The sequence below is a fragment of the Jaculus jaculus genome, chromosome 2, assembly GCF_020740685.1.
Source record: "Jaculus jaculus isolate mJacJac1 chromosome 2, mJacJac1.mat.Y.cur, whole genome shotgun sequence".
In the NCBI taxonomy this organism is placed as follows: Eukaryota; Metazoa; Chordata; class Mammalia; order Rodentia; family Dipodidae; genus Jaculus; species Jaculus jaculus.
In genome coordinates this window covers 169,873,047-169,899,106 of record NC_059103.1, presented here as the reverse complement: position 1 = coordinate 169,899,106, position 26,060 = coordinate 169,873,047, and the positions used below count along the sequence as shown (strand labels likewise).

The window sequence follows — 26,060 nt, the reverse complement described above, 5'->3', positions numbered from 1 at the left end:
AAAAAAAGAAAAGAAAAGAAAGAAAGGAAAGAAAGAAAGAGAAACATTTATGAATTAGAAAGAATCCGGATCTGCTATCCAGGTGTTAAGTGCTACCAACTTTTTACAGTCCCCTGAGATCTATAATCTGTTGCAGGGGAAATGTAGAGGAAAACAATAAAGGTCCTCTCTCAAGACAGAAATAAGTGAGTCCAGCATATTTTACATAAGAACTTTATTATCACTACGTCCTATCAAGGAGGGAGGGAATAAAAGAAGAGAGGGTGGGAAGAAGGAAGGGAAGGAGGAATGATGGGAAGAAGGGAGAAAGTAGAGAGAAAGAAAAGGGGAGGGGAGGGAGGTAAGGAGGGAATGAATAAAGAAAAGAGAAAGGAAGATCTGACTTACAGTTTCACTTCTATTCATATGCTCCTCAAAATCTTTAACACCCATAATTCCTTTAAGACACATGGCTCTGCAACCTACAAATCCAAGCTGGCAATCAAAGAAAGGCTCTCCCATCATAAGTGCCTGTAAGAGAAAGAGAACATCAGAGCTAAGAACTTGAACTCAGTAACAATCCTACAAGCTTTCCTTCTAAAATATCTAAGTCAAAGACATTTAGGATTACTTTTAAATGTGTCTCCTAAGATTATAAACTTTATTAGACATAATTTCCCAACTCTATATCCTCAAATCTTCATATACTCAATGACTGGCACTCCTTAAACATTAATCCACACATATATAAACTATATGAAATTAATTCTATGGTACATAAAAGTATTTACTAAAGGAATAATTATTTCAACAAATATTATTAGAATAGAAACATGTATGACTATGAATATTAATGCTTAAAATATACTATGATCTGAAAAACTTAACTATAAGAATACTCAATCATTTAAATATATATGCTTAATACTGAAAAGTTACCTCAATTGTAGTTCCTTCTTGTTCCCAACACAATACTTCCTTTGATTTTACTTTCTGTGGGCTATAATAGCTACTCTCAGCTTGCATTTCGGTGAGCTAAGAAATATAAGAATATTAAGTGAATCAAAACTAGCCTTAAATAGCAATAAAAGTCATTATTATGATGAACTGATGAAAATAATGCCAATTTTAAGATTCAGGAAATTAAATTATTAAGCAGGAAAGCAGGTGCAATAAAAACAGCTGTAAAAGATTATCCATGGAATAAAGGTTGAATATTCTAGTCTAAACTTATAAATACCACTTTTTAAACTCCTGCTTCATACTACTTTAAAAAGTGAAAGCTATTTACTTTAACAGCCCACTCATAAAATGGTTCAAATATCATGTCAAAAATTCACATTTTCAGCCAGGCATGGTGGCGCAGGCCTTTAATCCCAGCACTCAGGAAGCAGAGGTAGGAAGATCACAGTTTAAGGCTGGAGAGATAGCTTAGCAGTTAAGCACTTGCCTATGAAGCCTAAGGACCCCAGTTTAAGGCTCAACTCCCCAGGACCCACATTAGCCAAATGCACAAGGGGGCACACGCATCTGGAATTCATTTGCAGTGGCTGGAGGCCCTGGCACACCCATTCTCTATCTATATCTACCTGCCTCTTTCTTTTTCTCTCTGTCACTCTCAAATAAATAAGTAATTTTTAAAGAAATAAAATAAATTTTTAAAGTAATAATATGGCTAGAGAGGCTGCTTAGCAGTTAAGGCAATTGCCTGCAAAGCCTAAGGGTCTATGTTTGACTCTCCAGATCCCACATAAGCCAGAAGCACCAAAGAGGAGGCAAGTGCAAGGTTGCACATGCCCACTGGATGGCACAAGTGTCTGGTATTCAATTTCAGTGGTTAAGGCCCCAGCGCACCAATTCTCTCTCTGCTTCTTTCTCTCTGAAAATAATTAAAAGGGGGGAGTAATAATACAGGGACTGGAGAGATGGTTTAGTGGTTAAAGTGCTTGCCCGTGAAGCCTAAGGACCTGAGTTCAACTCTCCAGAACCCATGTAAACCAGATTAATTAAAGTCTGGAAACGATGAGTACTATAATCCTGGCTTATTACTTTGGCTAAGGCATTATGATGGTATAAACGAGCAATCATAACAGAGGAAGCTGAATAAGGAACATAAATGAATTCTCTGTACTATCTCTGCAATCCTTCTAGAAGTATAAAGTTATTCCAAGATAAACAAATTATTTTTTAAAAACTTAATATATTCTGCCTAAATTTAGAAATGATTTACTTACTCTAATTCCTGTGAAATAGACATTATTCAAATGCAAATGTATTCAAATCACATTTACAAGTTTTTTAACTTAAGCCAAATAAGTTATTAAAGTAAAAATTATAATTTTAAACCTAATTACTTTATATTGAGAATCAATTAATTATTCTCATCTTTATAATAAACTTTTCTATATATGATATTGTTCTTGTTAACATAAGTCTTTAATTCTTAAATGTTTCTTGTATAAGTATACTCAAAGTTGTCCTTTTAAAGCACAATTTTAAAGCTAAATGGTTAAGTAAAACTGAACTTTTAAAACTTGATCACTCTTCAGCTGTATATGATTACCCAAAGAAAAAGTAATTAATTGATTAAAAGGACTCAAACATTACAATAACAATTTTAAACATTAGTATAAAAATGCTACATTTAATTTGGCATGATTTTTGTTGGACTAATATCAACTGTTCAAAATGCTAATGTAGAAACATGACCTCATTTTCTTACAAAAATATAAACCACAAATTAATTCCATACATTCTTCCAATCCAAGCTGAACGGTGCATTCCAACATTTTACTCCTAAATATCAACATATTTTTCTTAGAGAAAAAAATCTTTGAAAAGCACAAATGCTTTAATTTTTAAAAAAATTAATGTTCTGAATATAAATGACTATACTGACTGAGTTGAACACAATTCTTTTTATCACTTAATATAAATGAAACAATAATTTCAGAATACTTACAAATTTATAAGAAGCAGGGAAAATATGTCATCAGAAATGATAATACTTAACTAGCAATCTTTGATTTTCCTCACAAACTTCTAGTTCAAGTTCAAAAGAACACAAAGCATAAAATCTACTGATCCATAAGTAGCTGGTAAGTAGTAATTATATCCTACAAGAATATCTGGTAGAATGTAACTGACTGGATGTGGTAGGTAAGGAAATAATGTTGAATAAAGTCTGAACAAGTGAATGGATAATGTTGCAATTTAATGAAATGGAAAGCAGTGGAGAAAGCAGGGCTGTAGAAAACCCACTGCTCTGTTGTTGCACGTGTTCAACTATTTGATGTGTCAATGAGACTACACACACAGCTAGAATTCTAAATCCCAAGATAAAGAGTAGAGAACACAAATTCAACACTAGTAGCATCTATGCGGTAATCAAATAATGTCATCTTGGAAGCACTGGAGACAGAAAAGGTGACAGGGCCAAAAGCATTTGCCCATATTTAAAGGTCAGGCAAAATAATTAAGGATCTATAAAACAGCAAAAATGAAAAGTTCCTATTAAGTTAAAAAAAATAAATGCATATAACATTTTTATTTTTTAATTAATTTATTTATTTGCAAGTAGAGAGAGAGAAAGAATGGGCCTCTAGGCCCTGCAAACGAATTCCAGATACATGCGCCACTTCATGTTGTTCCTGTGTACTAGGGAATCAAACTCAGGTCATTAGGCTTTGCAAGCAAGTGCCTTAACTGCGAAGCCAATGCTCCAGCCCACTCATAACATTTTTTTTGTTCATTTTATTTATTTATTTGAGAGTGACAGAGACAGAAAGAGGCAGATAGAGAGAGAGAGACAGAGAATGGGCACGCCAGGGCTTCCAGCCAGTGCAAACGAACTCCAGACGCGTGCGCCCCCTTGTGCATCTGGCTAGCGTGGGTTCTAGAGAATCGAGCCTCGAACCAGGGTCCTTAGGCTTCACAGGCAAGCGCTTAACCGCTAAGCCATCTCTCCTCTTTTTAAAAATGTTATGAGTGGGGCTGGAGAGATGGCTTAGAAATTAAAGGTACACTGGGCATGGTGGCACACGCCTTTAATCCCTATACTTGAGAGCCCGGTAGGAGGATTGCTGTGAGTTCAAGGCCGCCCTGAGAGTACCAAGTGAATTCTAGGTCAGCCTGGGCTAGAGTGAGAACCTATGGAGTAGTAGTAAAGGTGCTTGATTGCAATTCCTGATGGCCTGGGTTGAATTCCCAATGCTCATATACAGACAGATGCACAGTGGCACATGCAGTTTGTTTGCAGTTGTGTGAGGCCCTGGTGTATCCATACTTCTCTCTCTGCCTTTCCTCTGTCGTGTGTGTGTGTGTGTGTGTGTGTGTGTGTGTGTGTGTCCATCTAACACAAAGTCCCTATCTGTACAAATTCCAACACATATATTTGTGATGCAACATATGCAATGTTTATACTTTATAAGCACTGAAAAATATGGAACAGGTGATATGACCCACTATCCTCTCCTGTCTTCTTGTAGACATAAATCAGGCCCCAGGTCATCCTACCCATTCTAAGAAAATTTTAGTCTTGGATTCTCTCCCATATTACTACTGTCATAATTGTTGGTGGTTTCAATAACCACAGTGATGACAATTCATGAAGTCTGGTCACTATGTTTCTTTATTTCCTCTCCTGCAACATCTGAACCCTCTACTGTCTCTTTACCATTCATCTTTACCAGTAGTAGAACACATGACCAATGAAAAGCAAAGCCACAATGGTGGGTGCCTCTACTTAGTATCCATAATAAACAAATGTAGTATATTCAATACCCTTTACTCATTCTCTCTGAAATGACCAATTTTGCATATGTATATATGGGTGGTGTGCATACATGTGTCTATGTGGGTTCACATGCAAAACTATGTGCAGGAGGAGGCCAGAGGTTGGTGGTGGGTATCTTCCATGCTCTCTCCTTTACTTACTGAAGCAAGGTCTCTCACTTAAATGAAAGATGACTGATTCAGCTAATCTAACTAAGCAGTTTGCCCCATGGATTCTCTGTCTCTGCCTCCATTTACTCCATGGTAATAGAGAAGGGATGGCAGAAAAAAGAGCATTTCACATAAATTCAGAAAGCACAGGGGAAAATGCCTGCAGACTTTCTCCTTTTTTCTTCCATCTAAGCCTGCAGCCTATGACATGGTATCCCATATTCAAGACAGGCCTTTCCCCTTTATTAATCTTCCTTGCATGCCTCCACAAACATACACAGAGGTGTGCTTGACTAATCTTCTAATACTTCTCAATTTGATCAACTTGATAAGCAGGATTAACCATAATTCATATTATCACTCTGGTCAACAACTCCAGTTTCTACATGCAATCTAAGGATTCATTTGCAAAAATGAGCCACTCACTTGTCTTTAAAATATGACCCCCTTGGCTTCCAGACAGATAAGCTCTTGATTTTCTGCTTAATCACATATTCTGTTTCCCTAGCTGTTTATTATTCTTCCTTGTAACTCTTCAACACCAGAATGTAGTGTCAGAAACTTTTTTCTATCTACATCAATTCCAGTACTTATCATGACTATCAAATATACTTAGACCAAATTCCTAATATGAACTCCAGATTCATACAACCACTTCCTAATGGATAATTCTACTTAAATATGTAATGAATGTCTTTTGAACGTCTCTAAACGCAAATTTCTAATCATCCTTTCAAGCCTAGCATTCCCACAGACCTTTTTATTTCCAAATAAGCAGAACTCAACCCTTCTTGCTCAGGAGTCATTCTTTGATTCTATCATTTCATTCATGGCTCACAATAAAATAAAATTATCATCCCTTCTAAAGCTCAGGGAACAATATAGAAGAGGAGGCAAAGAGAATGTAACAGTCAGAGGATGAGGATGAGTACTGAGCAACACTGTCATGGCTACCCCATTCATGACCTAACAGTGACCGCTGTAACCAGCACAAGACCCACACAATATTGGGCTGATCAACAACCTATGAGGTCATGAGACCCCCTCCCACCCCTTCCTGAGGAGATACTGACAGCTAATAGTGTCTAGGGAAATAGGAGACTTTTTTACAATAGGATAGCCACTGGTAGGGATCCACATACTCTGGCAAATAGTATCCCACTCATGCACATGCAGGTAATCCCTAATTAAATTCAGTGGATAAACCCCAAACACACCAAAAAGAGAGAGAGACAGACAGAAAAACTAGTTGGGAAGAAGGGGCTCAGCTACAGAGAGATGGAGAGGTGGTCAAGAAAAGGTGATGGGAGGGGACTATGATCAAAATATATACATGTATAAAAAGTGTCAATAAAAATAAACAAGAGGGCTGGAGAGATGGCTTAGCGGTTAAGCGCTCACCTGTGAAGCCTAAGGACCCTGGTTCGAGGCTCGGTTCCCCAGGTCCCACGTTAGCCAGATGCACAAGGGGGCGCACGCGTCTGGAGTTCGTTTGCAGAGGCTGGAAGCCCTGGCGCGCCCATTCTCTCTCTCTCCCTCTAACTGTCTTTCTCTCTGTGTCTGCCGCTCTCAAATAAATAAATAAAAATTAAAAAAAAAAGAGAGAAAAATAAACAAGAGGCAGGGGGCTGGAGAGATGGCTCAGTAGTTAAGGCACTGCCTGCAAACCCTAATGACCTGAGTTCAATCCCCCAGTAACGCCAGATGCATAAAGTGGTGCATGTAACTGGAGTTCATTAAAGGCCCTGGTAACCCATTCTCTCTCTCCCTCACCACACCCCCCCTAGGTATCCTCTCAACAATTGCAATCCTACCTGATTTTCCTCTGCTTTTGATTACCCATAATCTATGCTCAATAAAATCAGAGTGATGCAGTTTAAAAGAAAATTCAAATAACCATAGAATTCTTCTGTCCAAAAACTTCCTAACTCATTCGAAATAAGGACAAAGACCCAAAACTGATTTATGTAGCTTTACAATTTCTACACTGTTGTAAACTCCTATTACCGCTCTGCTAGGACTTTATGCTTTTTCCACACTGGCTCACTTTACTCTACTCAACTGGCCCCTTTGGTTTTCCTTGAACATGTGAGATATTTCTATTTCTTACACATGAAATGCTCATTCCTACAAACCTTAAGCCTTCTTCTATTACAAGCCTTTGCTTAGATGTTCTTCCACAGTAAGATCATCCTGATCACACAATGTTAAAGTACATACTCCTATACCCTTTAGGGAAACACTCACCATTCTCTCCATTCTGTATTTTGTCCACCTAACACTATACTATACATATTGTTTATAATACCATTTATGTTCTACGAGGCAAGGATTTTTATTGGTTTACTGGTATAACACTATTGACAACATATAGCCTAGAGAAAGCTGGAATTAATGAATGTTCGAAGACAAGTATAGTGGGACAGTAAGCCCAACATTTGGAAAGTGGAAGCAGTAGAATAAAGAGTTCAAGGGTATGGCTGGGGAGATAGCTTAAGTGGTTAAGGCACCCTTCCCAGTACCCATGTAAGCCAGACATACAAGGTGGTGCATGCACCTAGAATTCATTTGCAGTGGCTAGAGGCCCTCACATGCCCATTCTGTACTTTGTCCCTGCCTCTTTCTCTTTTTCTCCCTCTCAAATGAATAAATAAAACATTGTTTTTAAAAAGGAGTTCAAAGGTCACCTATGGACATACACAGGGAACTTGACACCAGCCTGGGCTACATAAAACACAAGCTCAATTTATCAAATAATAAATATTTGTTACATGAATTATGATACTATTTAGAGACAGTGCATTTATGGAAATAATATTAGGAAAATCCATAGAATATATAATCCAAGATTCAGGCAGACTTACATTTGAAATGAAGAAAATGCAAACTACCACCAAAGAAGTTATACCACAAAAAGTACTAGTAACTTGGGGGTGGAGAGATGGCTTAGCAGTTAAGGTTCTTGCCTGCAAAGCTAAAGGACCACAGTTTGATTACCCAGGACCCACGTAAGCCAGATGCACAAGGTGGCACATGCATCTGGAGTTCATTTGCAATGGCTGGAAGCCCTGGCACACCCATTCATATTCTCTCTCTCTCTCTTTCCCTCTCTCAAATAAATAAACAAAAATAAAAATTTAAATAAAAGGAAATTCACTTTTATTCGTTTTAACATATATAATATATACTATATTTTTTTATTTATTTATTTGAGAGCGACAGACACAGAGAGAAAGACAGATAGAGGGAGAGAGAGAGAATGGGTGCGCCAGGGCTTCCAGCCTCTGCAAACGAACTCCAGACGCGTGTGCCCCCTTGTGCGTCTGGCTAACGTGGGACCTGGGGAACCGAGCCTCGAACCGGGGTCCTTAGGCTTCACAGGTGAGCGCTTAACCGCTAAGCCATCTCTCCAGCCCTACTATGTTTTGAATATAGTTTACATTAATTTTAATGGAGGTCAAAGTATGCACGCACATATGTACAACCATGCCAAATAAATTTTATTATGAAGGACATCACAGAAATGTAACAGTGACTATAAGGATGCATGAATTCAAGGACTTTGTTTGTTTGTTTTTTGCAATAGGGTTTCACTCTAGCCCAGGCTGACCTGGAATTCACTATGTAATCTCAGGCAAGCCTTCTACCTCTATCTCCCAAGTGCCGGCATTCAATGCATTCACCATCATGCCTGGCTCAAGGGCATTTTTGATGTGTACTTCTCTACTAGAAATGTTAAAGAATGAAAGAAAACTGTGTCCAAAATAGAGATAAGAAAGAAAAGTGTAAACAACTTTAATTAGACAAGGAATCAAAAATTTAAAAATTTTTAAAAAATTAAAAATTCAGTTAGAAAGATCATAGAGTTTTTGAACTGCTGGGGTGTAGGTTTGGTCTGCTGAACCTAATTTAAAATAAAGAAACTTTACTTAAGATAGAATCTTGCTAGCAATAAAGCTCAAACTTTAAAGGGCTGGAGGGATAGCTCAGTGGTTAAGGCACTTGCCTGCTAAGCCAAAGGACCTTGGTTCGATTATCCAGGACCCAAGTAAGCCAGATACACAAGGTGGTGTATGTGTCTGGAGTTTATGTGCAGTAGCTGGAGACTCTGACACGCCCATTCTGTCTCTCCCTCTGCCTCTCTCTCTCATAAATTAATTAATTAATTAATAAAAAGTTAACATAGGAATCAGCTGCAAGAGAAAAGAAAGCTACCTTGAAAGTCACAGTTGCCTTGGTGCAGTAAAATCCAATGGAAATAATAGGGTCCTTCAAAGTTTGTGCTTTCTGCTGATGCATGGCTGATGTGGGATCATTCCCAAGGTAGTCATCCTCCTCATCATCGTAACTCACAATTGCTGGCACAAATGACCATGCCCAGGATACCCATCCCTGTGGCTGCTCATCATCTTGTGAATACAGCTCTTGGCCTTTGTATGAAGCAGGAAATTGCATATCCACTCTTGTTTCATCTTCAGCACCTACTAATCAAAAGAAATAACTAACTAAATCAAGATAGGTAAAAAGGAGAATGTAAATTCTGTAAAAATGTTCTTCCCATATTCCTCTTTCTAGTAAAAGGTATAAACAAATCATTTATCATTATTTGAAAACAATAATTTAGCATTAGCAATTTCAAGTTCTATACATTCTTCTGTGTCAATTTCTACAAGATAGGGTTGTTGTGCTGTAGATAGTAGTTTATCACCTATATATATAATATTAAGTGTTTTTGATAATAAAAATAAATTAATTCTTTAACATTTCACTCTATTTTAATTAGTTATTATGTGCTTTTAATTTATATAAATATATAGATTTTTTACATAGTATATACTCTTATATCCCTTCATCACCCCATCTCCATGTCCCTAAGGGCTCTTGACAGTAGGGTCCTTGGTGGTTACTGTGAGGTAATTAGGGCTGCTGTCAGTCTCTGCGGGGAGAGGGGGTCAAGAACTATGCCTTAGGATATTTCTATGCACTCCGTGGCTCTTACAATCTTTATAACCCCTGTTCAACAACAGTCCCTGAGCCTTGGAGGGAGTGTTAGCAGCTTATTTTTAGTATTGAGTTCCCTATAGAATCTGTTATGATGTCATATAAGAAAGAATGATGTTATAATTTCTGTTATGATAAGTTTTAGTTCTCCACCATGCTTGTTGCTATGTGCCTGGAGGCAGTTGTCAGGCTAGGATTGGAAGCAGTACTCCTCACTGCTTCCTCTGCAGATTCCTCTGGACCTCAGTGAATGTGGTAGAGGTGGCACATCTCACAGAGGGCAGCTGGCTATCTTTTCTTGTTGAATTGATGGATTTTGGATTTTGTAGTCTTTTCTGCTATCTATAAAAGAAAGTAGATCCTCCAACCAAGGGTGAGCACAGCTCTGATTAAGGGTGATATGATTTTTGAGAGACATTTTGATGAGTATGCCTACTCAAGTTGTCCAAAGAAGAATAGGGGCTTATTTCTGATGGTTGTGAGCTTGCTGCCTATAAGATGTTGATTTGGTTCCCAGTACCAATTATGAGTTTTCTCCCAATGAGCAAGCCTTATGTCCAGTTGGAGGGCAGTTGGTTACGTACAGAAGCTATTTGCCACTATTGCACAAGTGTATATTTCCTGTACTGGTGGAGGACTGCATGGCTTGCAGGATCTTCTTATTTGTACTGTTAGTGATCATTGTCACACCGTAGTTCCCATAACACTTTCCAGTGCCATGAGGGTTTGCCAGAAGAGAATTCCTTCCTCTCTGTTCCCGAATGGTCTCTCGGTGTCCTGAGACTGTGGCTGGTGGTGTCTTCAGCAATCAGGTCTCACCATTTTAGCTTAGGTGAATAACCTAGTGGTTGGCAATGGCCATCACTGTTTTGGGGAGCTCATGGGTCTCCTTGGCCAACATATCACTGTGGGGGCAGCAGGTAACACAGTTTGAGTCCTGGGATTCACAAACTAGAAGCCAATGATTTTAAGAATAAGCTTTCTCCAACTTCTACTTGGCTGGGCTGGTCCAACCGCCACCCTTAATTGGTGGTTAAATTTTGTATTCTGCTATTCAAGAGGAAAGTACCTAATGTGCTAACTACTACATCTTTAGTTTTATGTATTTCCCCTTCTACCTTCCCAATCCCCAATATTCTTTCCCTTAACGGGGTTTTCTAGCAGTCCTTCCTCTTTTCACTCTTTTCGCCTTTTCCTGGTCTCATTCTAGTTATACACCCAAAGTCTTAATGTTTCCTGCCATTGTCCTCCTTGAGCTGTTCTATTATAGGAGCCAGATATAAAAGAAAACATACAGCATTTGTTTATTAGACTGTGTAACTCTGCTTAGGATATTGTTTTCTAAGTCTGTCCATTTTCCTGCAAATTTCATTATTTCATTTTTCCTTACTACTGAGTAGAATGAGTAGTATGTATATGTACAACAGCTTCATTATCCATTCGTCAATGGACATATGGATTGACTCCAATTCTTAGCTACTCTTAATAGAGCAGCTATAAACACAGTTGAGCAAGTATCCCTGAAGTGAAGAATGAAGTCTTTAGGATAAATGCCCAGGAAGAATAGCTACATCATCTTTCTCAGAACACTCCATACTGATTTCCATAGCAGTTGTTCAAGTTTGCATTCCTACCAGCAGTGAAGGAGGGTTCCTGTTTCCCCATATCAAGGCCAACATTTATTGTCATTTGATCTTTTTTGATGATTGGCATCCTGACTACAGTTTGGTGGAATGTCATAGTTGGTTTAATTTGCATTTTCCTGAGGGCTAGGGATAATGAACATTTCTTTAAGTGAGTGCTGGCCATTTGTATTTCATCCTTTAAGAAATCTCTATTCAGTTCTCTACCCTGTTTTTGAGTGGATTGTTTGTTTTTTTTTTTAATATTATATTTATAAGCAAAGAGAGAGAGAGAAACAGAGAATGAATAGGTATGCCAGGGCTCCTAGCCACTGCAAATAACTCTAGATGAATGCACCACTTTGTGCATCCAGCTTTATGTAGGTACTGGGCAATACAACCCAAGTGGTTACACTCTGCAGGCATGTGTCTTAATTGCTAAGCCATCTCTCCAGTCTGTTTGATTTTTTTTTAATTGTTTAGTTTTTTGAGCTCTTTGCAAATTTCCCCATGGATTAATCCACTGACTACCTAGAGTTCTCATTACTCAATCACTTCCAAAAGTCTCACCTCTGAACAAGGAATTAGATACCAAATCTTCAATAGAAGTCCGGAGACTGGGGGTGTGAGGTTATTTCATATCCAAACTATAATAATCACACATAAAAACATAGATGAATTCCAGAAATATTATTCTAATGAAGGAAACCTTCCACTATATAATGAATAAGCAAGAATAGGGGCTGTGAAATGTATGATTACATTTTAATAAATGCTGGTATCAACAAAACTAATCTATGGCTTAAAAAAAAAAAATCAGACATGAGGGATTTAGCTCAGTAAAGTAGAGCACTTGCCTGGCTAGTACAAGGCACTGAGTTCAGTTGTAAGTACCAGAAAATAAAAGTCAAAACAGCTACTTCCAGAGTAGAGACTATAAGGTAAAGATGGGAAATATTTAAAGTACTCTTTGAGATTTTAGTAAATAATATGTTGGTATTTTGTATCATACTATGCATTTCTAAAAGTCAGTAAATAAAGTCAGTCATAGTGGTATATTGACACCTGGGACAAAAAAAAAAAAAGCAAGAAAGGTGATGAATTTGAGGTCAGTCTAAGCTATATACAGCAAGACCCTGTTGTTATAGGAAAATCCCAGTGTCAGGAGTGGGATACCTCCCAGTGAGTTGTTGATCAGTGAGGCCCTTGAGGACCCCAAAATAAAATGGGCTATTGCTAATGCTCTGGGTTGCTCACCAGAAACAGATAGAACCTAATGCTGAAAACACCACTGGCTATGTATGGAAGACACTGAGAAATCAAGTTCAAACTGAGGTGGTAACCTTCTCTCTGTTGGCCATCATAGTGCTAGGAACTGCTATGTATATACTACTTGGGGAGAAAAAGTCATCAGTAGTCTTAACCATCAGTGGACCCTATTAGCTACAGAACTAACTAGCCAGCTAGACAAGATGTACTCACTGGCACAACAGTGACATGACTATTAAGGGAGTAACAAATTGAGGCCCACTTCATAGGAAGGAATTCACATCTACTATAAAACCTAACCAAACAGCTAATGGCTAGGGAGGTACAGTCCCAAAGAGAAAATATAACTGTTCTCTGGATAAATGGATATGTTGTGTCCATCAAATTCCCCTCTAAATATTTATGTTTATGCCTATATGTCAGTGAAGTTCTCACCTTTGGTGTGAGAAGCTTCATTTTTGCAGCTGGAGATGACTACTAGGGAGACTCAAATCTCATCAAAGTGCAGAGAATAAGTGACCATTGAGTGCTCAACACTGAGACATCTCTATCACACCCTCCAAGGCTTAGGGAACATTGTGAAAAAGAGGATGGAAAGAATGAATATAAAAACCACCAAAGGAAAGGAGTGTTTCATGGCACAAAGTGGCTGTTAAATTTATGACCACAAAGCTACTATTGTTACTGGCCCATCAACATTTGATCATGGATAATGGAAGAGAGGATAGGTGGTAGATGTCAGACAGATAAGTAGATATAAAAATAGAAGAGGGAATATTTAGAAAGAGATTCAGTGTAAGAGGGATAAGGGAAGGGTAAGATAATGGGAGGGGATTATGATCAAAATACACTATGTATATGTAGAAAAATTGTCAGAATAGTATTTAAAAGGAAAGAAAAGGACCCATTCATTAACACACCCCATTTAACAATAAGTAGCTAGAATCTAAGGGTAAAGTGTAATGATGTGTATATCTTATCTTCAAAACATTAAAATCGCCGGGTATGGTGGTGCACGCCTTTAATCCCAGCACTCGGGAGGCAGAGGTAGGAGGATCGCCAGGAGTTCAAGGCCACCCTGAGACAACATAGTTAATTCCAGGTCAGCCTGGACCAGAGTGAATCCCTACCTCAAAAAACAAAACAACAACAACAACAAAAAAAAACCATTAAAGTCTCTGGTTATTTTTTAATTGTGAGGAAATTTAGATGAGCAAATAATAGTTTTATCAAATATAACACAATATTGATGGTAGAATCTAGATAAGTTAGTTAATACAAAAAATCAGAATTCCTATATATGTGAAATGTGTCATGTTGTAAAAGAACAAATAAATAAAGGAACACCTTCTAGCTTTAGATTGTTCACCTCATTTTCTAACAGAAATTCACTCTTTAATGCAAAATAAAAATATACTTATTTTATTTTAAATAATCTATTAGTGTAAATGCCTTGCTTTGTTTCAAGACAGTGGGATTTTTCTTATAGCACAAGGTTTCAATGCCATAAAATTTACCCTTTAACAATGCACAAAACACTGGGTTATAATATAATCACAATGTTATGCAACCATGATCATTTCTAACTTGGGGATATTTTCATCACTGCAAAAGGAAATCTATTTTCAATCATTCTCCCTTACCATGATGAAGTCCCTAGTCATTCATCTACTTGCTGCCTCTATAGAACTGCCTGTTCTGGGGATTGTTGGGGAAGACAACAAATGTACATGGGAAAGGGATTAAAGAGAGTAATTATGGGAGAATAAGATCAAAATACATTATGCACATCTATACAAATGTCATAAATGGGAAAAAATAAATTTAAAAGTTTTAAATGAACTGTCTGTTCTGGATATTTTGCACACACACACACACACACACACAAACACACACACTTAAAAGTACAAACTTTTCTGAAGTCACAAGACAAACAACAAGTTAACAATCATGCATCATTTTTCTACTTCCTATTTCTATTTCATTCAGATTATTTACATCTCTATTCAACAAAAATATCTAGCAACCTATCATACATTATATTTAACTAACTCTTCACAGGTCTGTCAATCTTATGATTGAGCTAAAGATTTCAAGAATATTGAACATAATATATTTACAAGCTTTAGTAAAGCTGTCATAAACTGAGTAAATAACAATTAGTTAAATAGCTCACGGTGAGGTTTTAAAAAACTACCTAAGCTTTGATGTACTACTTTAACTTTTAGAAAATATACATTCTGAAAAATATTCATTAAAAACATTAAGGTTATTTTAGTATGCAAAACAATCAAAATAGCATTCAACATATTTTTAAAAATCAAAGTAGTACCATGGGCTGGAGAGATGGCTTAGTGGTTAAGCGCTTGCCCGAGAAGCCTAAGAACCGCAGTTCGAGGCTCAATTCCTCTGGACCCACGTTAGCCAGATGCACAAGGGGGCGCACACGTCTGGAATACGTTTGCAGTGGCTGAAGCCCTGGCGCACCCATTCTCTCTGTCTACCTTCCTATTTCTGTATCTCTCTCTCTCTCTCTCAAATAAATAAATAAAAATAAAATATTTTTAAAAAGGCAAAGTAGTACCAAATAACCAAGGTATAGTCACCAAATCATATTTAGAACACCACAGAGCCCAATCTATTATATTTTTCAAAATATTTCCAAGTGGAAAAAACACTTTACCAAACAATAGTTCTAAATTGAGTTTTTGTTAAACTTACCTGTAAGGTTTCCCAGCATATCTTTACTATGACAGGTAGGGTCCTCTGTTTCACCTTCCTTAAAATTTCCTATTTCTCCATAATAAAGAGCAATCCCAAGCTGCATTATGCGAATAAACATAGGCAATTGCTGGTCTGTGATTGAAAGTTTCAAGCTCTCTACTAGAGTATGAATCTGTATTTTGAAAAAAATTATAAAGCATCATCAAAAAGATGTTTAGAGAGAATATCTTTATATATAAGTAGATTAAAGTTACAAAATGCAGTTTAATTTAATTTCAAAAGGAACAATGTCCAAAGCATTCCTAATAATCCAAAATAATATTTACCCAAAACACCTTCAGAATTAAACAGATTTTTCTATGTTGATCAACATACTTATTACATGGAATCTAGAATAAGTCAAATGATGTACATATGAACAGAATTAATAATCATAAGGTAAATTCATATCATATTTCCAGAAAACTACTCAGAAAGAAAATTACACAAAATAATTAAAAGGTATGATAGTATTTCTACCCCTCAAAAATGTTCTCTGTCAAATTTAAGAATAATAAAAGTTTCATGATGTCATTATATTATAACTTTAATCACTATTTCTAATTTTATTAATTTAAAAGGATATACACACATCCTAAAACCATATGTTAGAGTTGGATTTGAGTAAAGAATAACATTGTAACTATGTAAGTATGGAAATAATTAAATTTTTATTATTAAATATATAAAATCAAGTGATATATATGTTCAGTAAGATTTTTAGACCAACTTTAAATTTAAACATGACATAAAATTTGTAACATAAATCAATTGTAAGAAAAAATAAGATTACTACCAATCTCATATATGTGTGTGTGTGTGTGTGTGTGTGTGTGTGTGTGTGTGTATAAAATTATGCAACTTTCTCCTTAAAAAAAAGAGACATCAGTGGAATATAAACACAGCTTCAGCATAATGGTTTCCTGCTGTTATATAAACATGGAAGAAAACCAATTAAGTCATAAACTAAAATTTCTTAGAAGGTTTATTTTGACTAACTGCTATTTGAGGATGTACCAAACATGAAAAAAAAAAAAAAAAGTAACGGTAATCCCATTATTACTTAGTAGCATAAGCCAGTAAGGTAAAAAGGAGACATACAGGGTAGAGAAAGGAAGGGAGGAGGATACTTAATAGGTTGATATTGTATATATGTAATTACAATGATTGTAATGGGGAGGTAATATGATGGAGAATGGAATTTCAAATGGGAAAGTGTGGGGGTGGGGAGGGAGGGAATTACCATGGGATATATTTTATAATCATGGAAAATGTTAATAAAAATTTTTAATTAAAAAAAAAGAAATCAAGGCACAAAAAAACTTACATTACACAGAGGAAAAAGATGTGTACAAAGATTATTCTTGACAGAAAAATGGGCAATAGTCCTGAATGGATCAAGCATAGACTGGCCAGTGATTTTCTTCAAAATTCTAAATCACCAACAGATAAATTATCTTATACCTTACTCAACTTTAAAAATACTTAAGGCTGACAAGAATATAATATGGGTATTTTGCTCTGTGTGTATGTGTGTGTGTGTGTGTGTGTGTGTGTGTGTGTATTCTAATTAAGCATTCCTGGAAATAATGTTGCAATACAGGTTATAGGTATTTAATTAATAAGATATTTTTAGATATAAAAATCTTTCCTGGGCTGGAGAGACGGCTTAGCAGTTAAGGCATTTGCCTGCAAAGCCAAAGAATCTAGGTTTGATTCTCCAGGACCCACGTAAGCCAGAAGCACAAGGTGGCACATACATCTGACCTGGAGTTCGTTTGCAGTGGCTAGAGGCCCTGGAACACCCATTCTCTCTTTTTCTCTATTCCTCCTCCTCTCCCTCCTCCTCCTTTATTTCCCTCTCAAGTTAATAAAATGTTTCCTAAGCACTCGGGAGGCAGAGGTAGGAGGATCACCATGAGCTCGAGGCCACCCTGAGACTACACATAGAATCCCAGGTCAGCCTGGGCCAGAGTGAGACCCTGCCTCAAAAAAAAAAAAAAAAAAAAAAAAAACTTTCCTAAGGAGTTAATCAGACGTGGCCACTCTCCACAGGAAAAAAATACAAAGTACACTGTACATCTGTGTAATGTTTTTCTCATGACTTCTATGTCTAGGACATGATTCATGCAAAATAAATAAAACTGTAAAAACCTACCCAACATAAAATACATTACAAAGCCACTTAAACAAGTATATTGGGAGGATTTACAAAATAAAAGGTAAGGTATCTGGACTATTTTAAGAAACACCTCTTTAGTGATCAGTGGGATTAACAACATCCAGTTAATATATGTTTCCTAGAATTAGAAGAATAATCTAATTTAAAATGGCAAATAAGAGGGAAATAAAGAAGGAGGAGGGAGAGGAGGAAGAATAGAGAAAAAGAGAGAATGGGTGTTCCAGGGCCTCTAGCCACTGCAAACAATAGTATTCATTAAGATGCCACAATAGTATTCATTAAGAACTGAAAAATTGGGACTGTGGAGATGGCTCTGCAGTTAAAGGCACGTCTTTGCAGAGCCTGACTGCCTGGATTCAACTCCCTACTACCAATGTAAAGCCAGATGAGAAAAGTAGCACATCACTGGCCATGGTGGCACACACCTTTAATCCCAGGACTCAGGAGGCAGAGGTAAGAGGATCACCATGAGTTTGAGGCCACCCTGAGACTACATAGTGAACTCCAGGTCAGCCTGGGCTATAGTGAGACCCCACCTCTAAAAAATTTTAAAAACAAAAGTAGCACATGTGTCTGGAGTTCCAGGCCTTGGCATACCCATTCCCATTCTTTGTTTTGTTTTGTTTTTCAAGGAACAGTCTCACTCTAGTCCAGGCTAACCTAGAAGTCACTATGTAGTCTCAGGGTGGCCTCAAACTCATGGTGATCCTCCTACCACTACCTCCTGAGTGCTGGGGTAAAGGCGTGCACCACCATGCCCAGCTGAACAAATCCCTTTTAAGAAGAGACTTCTGATAGTGATTCAGATAGAAATTTGGTGAAAAGAGTGAAAATAGGGCACGTGCCACCATGTCTGGCTCCATTCTCATTCTTTTATTGTTTTCTCTTTCTCTCTTTGTTCTCTCTCCTTCCCTCCCTTTCTCTTCTCTTCTCTCCCTGCAAATAAAGAAATAACAATATTTTTTTAACTCAAAAATTATTTCAGTTAAGCCAGGCATGGTGGTGTACACCTTTAATCCCAGCACTCAGGAGGCAGAGGTAGAAGGGTCGCCATGAGTTCGAGGCCACCCTGAGAATACAGAGTGACTTCCAGGTCAGCCTGGGCTAGAGTGAGACCCTACCTTGAAAAAAAAAAAAAACAAATTCAGTTAGGCAGCACATGTTATTATGCATGTGGTAATTACCAGACTCAAAATAGCATATATGGCTGAGGAGATGGCTCAACAGTTAAAGTACTAGCTTGCAATGCCTGATGGCCTAGGTTCAATTCCCCAGTACCCAATAAAGTCAGATGCAAAAAGTGGCACATGCATCTGATGTTCCTTTGCAGTGGCTAGAGGTTCTGGCACACCCATATTCTCATTATTTCTCTCCCTCTCCCTCCCTCTCTTCATCTCTTCATCTCTCTTTGTATATGCAAATAAATAAATAAATATTTTTAAGAGCATATATGCAAGCTTATTTATGTCAAGGAACTTTTCACAATGAAATGTCATGGCTAATCAATTCTGAGAAGTGTATTTATATGCCAGTAGTAACACTTTATTCAAGTTCTTTTATTTTTATACTTTCCTCTAATTAGGCTAAAGCCTAGAGTGAACAATTATATTTATACTGATGGTCAAGAAGATTATTTCATACAGTACAGCTTCCACACACCCATTATTTGACTTCATAGTATACTCTGATGACCTATAGAACTGCATGAAAAATTCTCAAAAGAAGAAACATTAATGGACAATAAACATCTTAAAACACAGTTTATAGCCTTAGTCATCAGTGAAATGCAAAATAAAACTACTCTGAAATTCTATCTCCCTCCTATCATAGTAGATATAATCAAGAAAATAAATGAATGCTGGGGAAGATGTGGGTGCAGAGGAACCTCTCTCCATTGTGGATAAGAATGTAAAATAGTATAGCAACTGTGAAAATTGGTGTGGAGGTTCCTGAAACAACTAAAAACAGACTTGCCATATGAACCAGCTATGACACTATTTGCATACACCCTTAACACTCAATTCATTACTACAAAAATACTTGCTCACATCCTCACTGCTGCTCTTTTGATAATAAGCTAGGATGATTAAGATGTAGTTTATTAGCTGGGCGTGGTGGTGCACACATTTAATCCCAGCACTTGGGAGGCAGAGATAGGAGGATTACTGTGAGTTCGAGGCCACCCTGAAACTCCATAGTGAATTCCAGATCAGCCTGGGCTAGAGTGAGACCCTATCTCGAAAAACCAAAAAAAAAAAAAAAAAAGATGTAGTTTATTTACACAATGAACTTTAATTTAGGTATAAAGAAAAATGAAATTTGCAGGGAAATGGATGGAGCAGAGGAAAACTTATACTAAGCTAGGTAATCCAGGATTAGAAAGTCAAATGACACATATTTAATCTCATATGTGGATCCTAGCTTCAAATTTTAGATATGCACATGAGTGGGAGAAAAAGTAAGTATTAGAGGACAGGAGAGGCTAGAAATGGGTTATGAGGGAGTGAAGAGAGGAGAAAGCTTAATAAGAGGGTACAGTACATATATAAGTTGAGGGGCAGGATAATGGGGTTATAAAGGTGTAAGTAAGGCCAAGGAAGAAGATAGAGGACAAGATGGAGTAGCAGGAGGATCAATCAAAATTTAAGATGTTATGAATAAGCCATATGGAAATCTACTTATTCATTAGCTAATAATATGCTAAAAAGAGAGAGTTGGGGCAGAAGTATCTTGTTGGGTGTGCATAATGTTGTATCCAGAAGCCATAGAAAATTATTAGGAAAAAAAATAGTACCAAGATGGGATACCTTCCAGAGAGTTGTTGGCTAAAGAAAATCTCTGATGCCACCAAAACATTATAGGCTATTGCCAAGGCTGATGGTTCCCCACTAGAACTAGATGTTAAGACCCTATTGCCAGAGTACACATGCTTGGTCCATAAGTCACTGAGAAATCAAGCTGGAACTGAGCTGGAAGCCTCCTTCATACTGTCTAGCAGACAGTTTCCTTGAAAAGAACTATGCAGCATGTTGGGGGGGGAGGCTTATCAACTGCCTTAACTAGCAGTGGACCCTACAAATCTTTGTGGGCTAGTCAGGCCAAGTGTACGAACTATAGCAATGGTGGCATGTCTGTTATGGGGGAAAGCAACTAGTCTGACTGGACTTGAGGCCCACTCCATGGAAGGAATCCATGCCTGGTCCTGAAAACCTAATCAAAAACCTATAGCTGGGGAGGCCATAAGTCCTAGGGGAGAAACCTACTATTGTCAGGCTAAATACATATATTACGCCCACCATATTGTCCTCTAAATACTTATGTTTATGTCCATATACTAATGCTACTCTCACTTTTGGTTAGAGAAGATTCTCTTTTCAGATGGCAGTGACCACTGGAGTGACTCAAAAATGGTAAAGATGCTAAGAAGAAGTGATAGCAGTGTTCAGCACTAAGACTTTATCTTTATTACAGCCTCCAAGGCTCAGGGATTTTTGTGGAAGAGGTGGCAGAAAGAATGTAAAAGCCAAAGGAAGCAGAGGAATGCAATACTATGCTTTTCCAGATACAAAGTAGCTTTCATATTCATGACCTCATTCATAATGGTTGACACTACCTACAGAATACCAGCATAATAAGAGCAAAAAGAAAAAAAAAAAGATATCAAAATGGAAAGAAGAAGGGATTGAGTGGAAGAGGGACATGGGAGGGGACAAAAGGGTGTAGGAGGGGATTATCGTCATAGTATGTCATCTATATTATGAAAGCTTATCAATAAAAAGTTAAAAGTTACAAATAAAATATATTTTGAAACCAGGCATACAATTCATGCTTAAAACTTTAACACTCTGGAGGCTGAACAGCAGAATCCCTAATTTCAAGTTGTCTGGACACAGCAAGTTATATGCTGGCCTCAGCTACATAGCAAGACCATATTACAAAATGTTTTTGTGTAGGTGGGCATTAGTGTGTGTGAATATGCATGTGATTGTGTATATACATGTGCTAATACAGCTAATCCAAGGCTAAGGAAAATAAACTCAAGTTTTCTGAAATAGGGATACCAATATTGCTGACTGAACATGTTCCCTTATTTGTCTTTGCTTAAGAAATGAATTGAAACATAAAAGGTAAAACTAACAAATCTGAATGAACCCATAGGCATTATACACAGTGGGAGACAAAAGTAAAATTTGGGGGCTGGAGAGATGGCTTAGTGTTTAAGCGCTTGCCTGTGAAGCCTAAGGACCCCAGTTCAAGGGTCCATTCCCCAAGACCCACATTAGCCAGAAGCACACAGGGGAGCATGCGACTGGAATTCATTTGCAGTGGCTAGAGGCCCTGGCACACCCATTCTCCGACTCTCTTTATCTGCCTATTTCTCACTCTATCACTCTCAAATAAATAAATAAATAAATAATTTTTTTAAGAAAGTAAAATTTGGATGACTGAGTACTACAATAAAGAAAAACAACAAAATTTCATGTATAAAAGTTTATCAAAGCTATATAAAAGAAAATGTTATGTGCTTTAATAAAGCATAAGGCTTAAAAAGAAATAGAACACGCCAGGAGTGGTGGCACATGCCTTTAATCCCTGCACTTGGGAAGCAGAGGTTAAGAGGATTGCTGTGAGTTCAAGGCTACCCTGAGACTCCAGAGTGAATTCCAAGTTAGCCTGGCCTAGAGTGAGACCCTAGCTCAAAAAGCCAAAAAGATAAAAAGAAAAAAAGAAATAGAACACCAGAACTAGAGATGGCTTGGCAGTTGAGGCCCTTGTCTGAAAAGCCTTAGGATCCAGGTTCAATTCCCCAGGACCCATATAAGCCAGATACACAAGGTATTGGATTCATCTGGAGTTTGTTTACAGCAGCTGGAGGCCCTAGCACACCCACATCTTCTGTATCTCTATCTATCTGCCCCTCTCTCTACCAAACAAAAATTTTACATATACATATATTAATTTTTTTAGAATAAAATATTTTTTTAACCCAAGTTTTATACAGACATACTCAAATAGGAAATACCAGTATTCAGGCTTTGGACCAGACTTTACAACATAGCAATTCTATAGCCAGAAGTGAGTAATTCAGTAATATCCCACATTAAAACTTAATGAATAAGATAATAAGAGTAGTAAACAGTTCCACAATGCTGGATTGAATATCCAACCAAACACAGTTTATGGGAGGAATGTGATTTATTTCAGGTTTACAGATCCAGGGGAAGTTCCATCAATGGAGGAAGAAGTTGGCTCCCACCATTCATAAATTCAGGCAGAGAGAGAAACCAGCAGCAGCAGCAAACAACAAAAAGTAGCAGGCATGAATCTGCAGAAAGTGGGACAATAGCCCAGCTAATACTGCTCTATACATATTTGGACTAGAATCCAGATCTGCCCCCAGTGACACCTCCTCCAGCCAGGCAGCTAGAAACCCAAATTACAGGTTTTAATAAAAACACCTGAGGGCTGGGGAAATGGCTCAACAGCTAAAGTGATTGTCTGCAAAGCCTAAAACCTGGGATCAATTCCCCAGTAGCCATGTAAAGCCAGATGCACAAAGTAACACATGCATCTGGAGTTCACTTGCAGCAACTAAAAAATCTCTCTCTCTCTCTCTCTCTCTCTCTCTCTCTCTATCTATCTATCTATCTATCTATCCTCCTCCCTCCACTGTCCTCCTCTCTCACCCCTCTCTTCTCTTTCTGCTCATAAATAAATTAAATGAAATTAAAAAGATGTCATGAACTGGGCTTGGTTGTGCACGCCTTTAATCTCAGCACTTGGGAGATAAGAGGTAGGAGGACTGCTATGAGTTCAAGGCCAGACTGGAACTAAAGAGTGATATCCAGGTCAATTAGAGCTAGAGTGAGGCCCTACCTCAAAAAAACTTAAAAAACTCCCATATCATTCTAAAGTTTTACTTACATTTCCAAACTACGGATCAAAAGCTAAAACTGGGGCTGGAGGGTTGGCTTAACGCTTAAGGCGCTTGCCTATGAAGCCTAAGGACCCAGTTTTATTCCCCAGGACCTAGGTAAGCTAGATGCACAACACCTGCATCTGGAGTTCGTCTGCAGTGGCTACAGGCCCTGACATGCCCATTCTTTCTATCAGCCTTTTTCTCTCTCTCTCTCTCAAATAAAAAAACAAAACATTAAAAAAAAAAAAAAAGCCAGGGTCTGGAGGGATGGCTTACTGGCTAAGGGGCTTGCCTGGAAAGCCAAAGGACCCAGGTTTGATTCCTCAGGAACCACATAGGCCAGATACACAAGGTGGCTCATGCATCAGGAGTACATTTACAGTGGCTGGAGGCCCTGGGGCACCCATCCTCTTTCTCTATCTCTCAAATAAATAATTTTTTTTAAAGTTAAAACTTACTGGGCATGGTGGCTCACACATGTAATTTCAGCACTTGAGAACCTGAGGCAAGAAAATTGCCATGAGTCTGAGGGCAGCCTGATCTAATAGTGAGCTCCAAACCAATCAAGGCTACACAGACTGTTTACAAGCAATACAAGTAAAATTTCTTGGATCAAGAAGCTATTAAGTTTTCACAACAAGCCTTAAAAACTATCTAAGTGAAAATAACGAGTTATCAGATCATGTTGAACAAACTACAGGAATTAAAACAAAGAGTATTGAGATTTAATCCACTGAAGTTATAAGCACTTTCTACAAATGGTATTGCAGGTTGAATACAGTACCTGGGCCCTGTGATATGTTTTAATAAGATTTCCTTTATTACTTGAAGAAAGAAAGGCTGATAGCTAGACAGATGTAAAAATAAAGGTATAAAGGAAAAATTGTCCCCAAAGTATGTCTACGAAAAGACATTACTCAAAAATAAAAAATGTGCCAGGCATGGTGGCACATGCCTTTAATCCCAGCACTCGGGAGGCAGAGGTAGGAGGACCACCATGAGTTCGAGGCCACCCTGAGACTACATAGTGAATTCCAGGTCAGCCTGAGCCAGAGTGAGACCCTACCTCGAAAAACAAAAAAAATAAAAAATAAAAAATGCTTTTACAAAAGCAACTGGCACATATATTTATAAGGCTCATTTCTTTTTTTTTCTCTTCAGAAATATTATTCTTTTATAATAATAATTACACTATGCAAGAACCAATAAGCAAAATAATCTGTAATCTAACAACTACAAAAAGAGACACTTACTTTAATAATAGATGGCATCTTGGAATTTAAGTTATCATAGGTAAAATGCAGGCGTGTTCTGAAGGAGCATTTGTACAGCAAGGGATCCTGGTAAAATTCTATTTTACCACTAGCATTTCGTTTATCAAGACAAACTGTACAGTCAGAAAAATTGATAATTTTCCTTAGCACCAGATCAGTTGCTACAAAGAAAATGAAAAAGAAAATTAGAAAAGGGCTACTCTTACATTATTAACTAGTATTGCAAAAAACTTATAAAAATAATAGCAGTAAATAAGATTCAATAGGCAGTTAACACATGGATTTAGACCCTCTCATGTTGTACTTCACTGGAATCTTACAGAAATCATATTACACATGAACAAACTTTTATACAACAGAAATCCAGTAAAGGCCTATGTAGACTGCAAGCAATCTGTAATGCAACAATAAAAATCAAATTTATTAAAGCTTTTATTATGGTTCTTTTCTATGACCACAGAATTCTTGAGAATGCATAGTAAATATAACCTTTTGAATAACAGTCACTCATTTAGTATTAATTTTCCACTAAAAGATTCACTGCTGCTATAAATCCACACTCACCAACATTGTAGCTACCAATCTGTAGTTATTGAAAAATATGAACATAAAACCTGATTTCCAACATCCTAGCAAGTTCTGGGAAACAAGAGTGCTATAAAAATAAGTAATAGGGGCTGGAGAGATGGCTTAGCGGTTAAGCGCTTGCCTGTGAAGCCAAAGGACCCCGATTCAAGGCTCGATTCCCCAGGACCCATGTTAGCCATATGCACAGGGGGCAAACGCGTCTGGAGTTCGTTTGAAGTGGCTGGAGGCTCTGGTGCGCCCATTCTTCCCCCTCCCTCCCCCCGCCTCTTTCTCTCTCTGTCACTCTCAAGTAAATTAATAAAAATAAACAAAAAATTTTTTAAATAAATAATACATAAAGTATGTTCTCAAAAGAATAAAAATAAAACAATGAGTGATAAAGAATCAAGGTAGAAAATAAAACTTTGTACCTATGAGTAATTTTCTTGCCAATTGACAAGCAAATTTTATTTTATTTTATTTATTTATTTTTGACAAGCAAATTTTAGATGAAATATCAGATCCAATCTGGGGTTTTG

At 37.4% G+C, this 26,060-nt stretch overlaps 1 protein-coding gene across 6 annotated transcripts in view; it reads right to left on the bottom strand.

Annotated features, from left to right (window-relative positions):
* The window catches only part of Vps13b (vacuolar protein sorting 13 homolog B), a 659,022-nt gene that overhangs the window by 575,105 nt on the left and 57,857 nt on the right, over nt 1–26,060 (bottom strand). For 3 of the 6 annotated variants that reach the window (XM_045143281.1, XM_045143283.1, XM_045143282.1), the window contains 5 exons: nt 24,934–25,115; nt 15,537–15,711; nt 9,139–9,407; nt 919–1,014; nt 388–510 (listed from right to left, as the gene is read on the bottom strand). In XM_045143281.1, coding sequence (XP_044999216.1) covers nt 388–510; nt 919–1,014; nt 9,139–9,407; nt 15,537–15,711; nt 24,934–25,115 — 845 coding nt within the window. The remainder of the gene's footprint in view (nt 1–387; nt 511–918; nt 1,015–9,138; nt 9,408–15,536; nt 15,712–24,933; nt 25,116–26,060) is intronic. The other 3 variants (XM_004663047.2, XM_004663046.2, XR_006635748.1) reach the window with 1 other exon arrangement.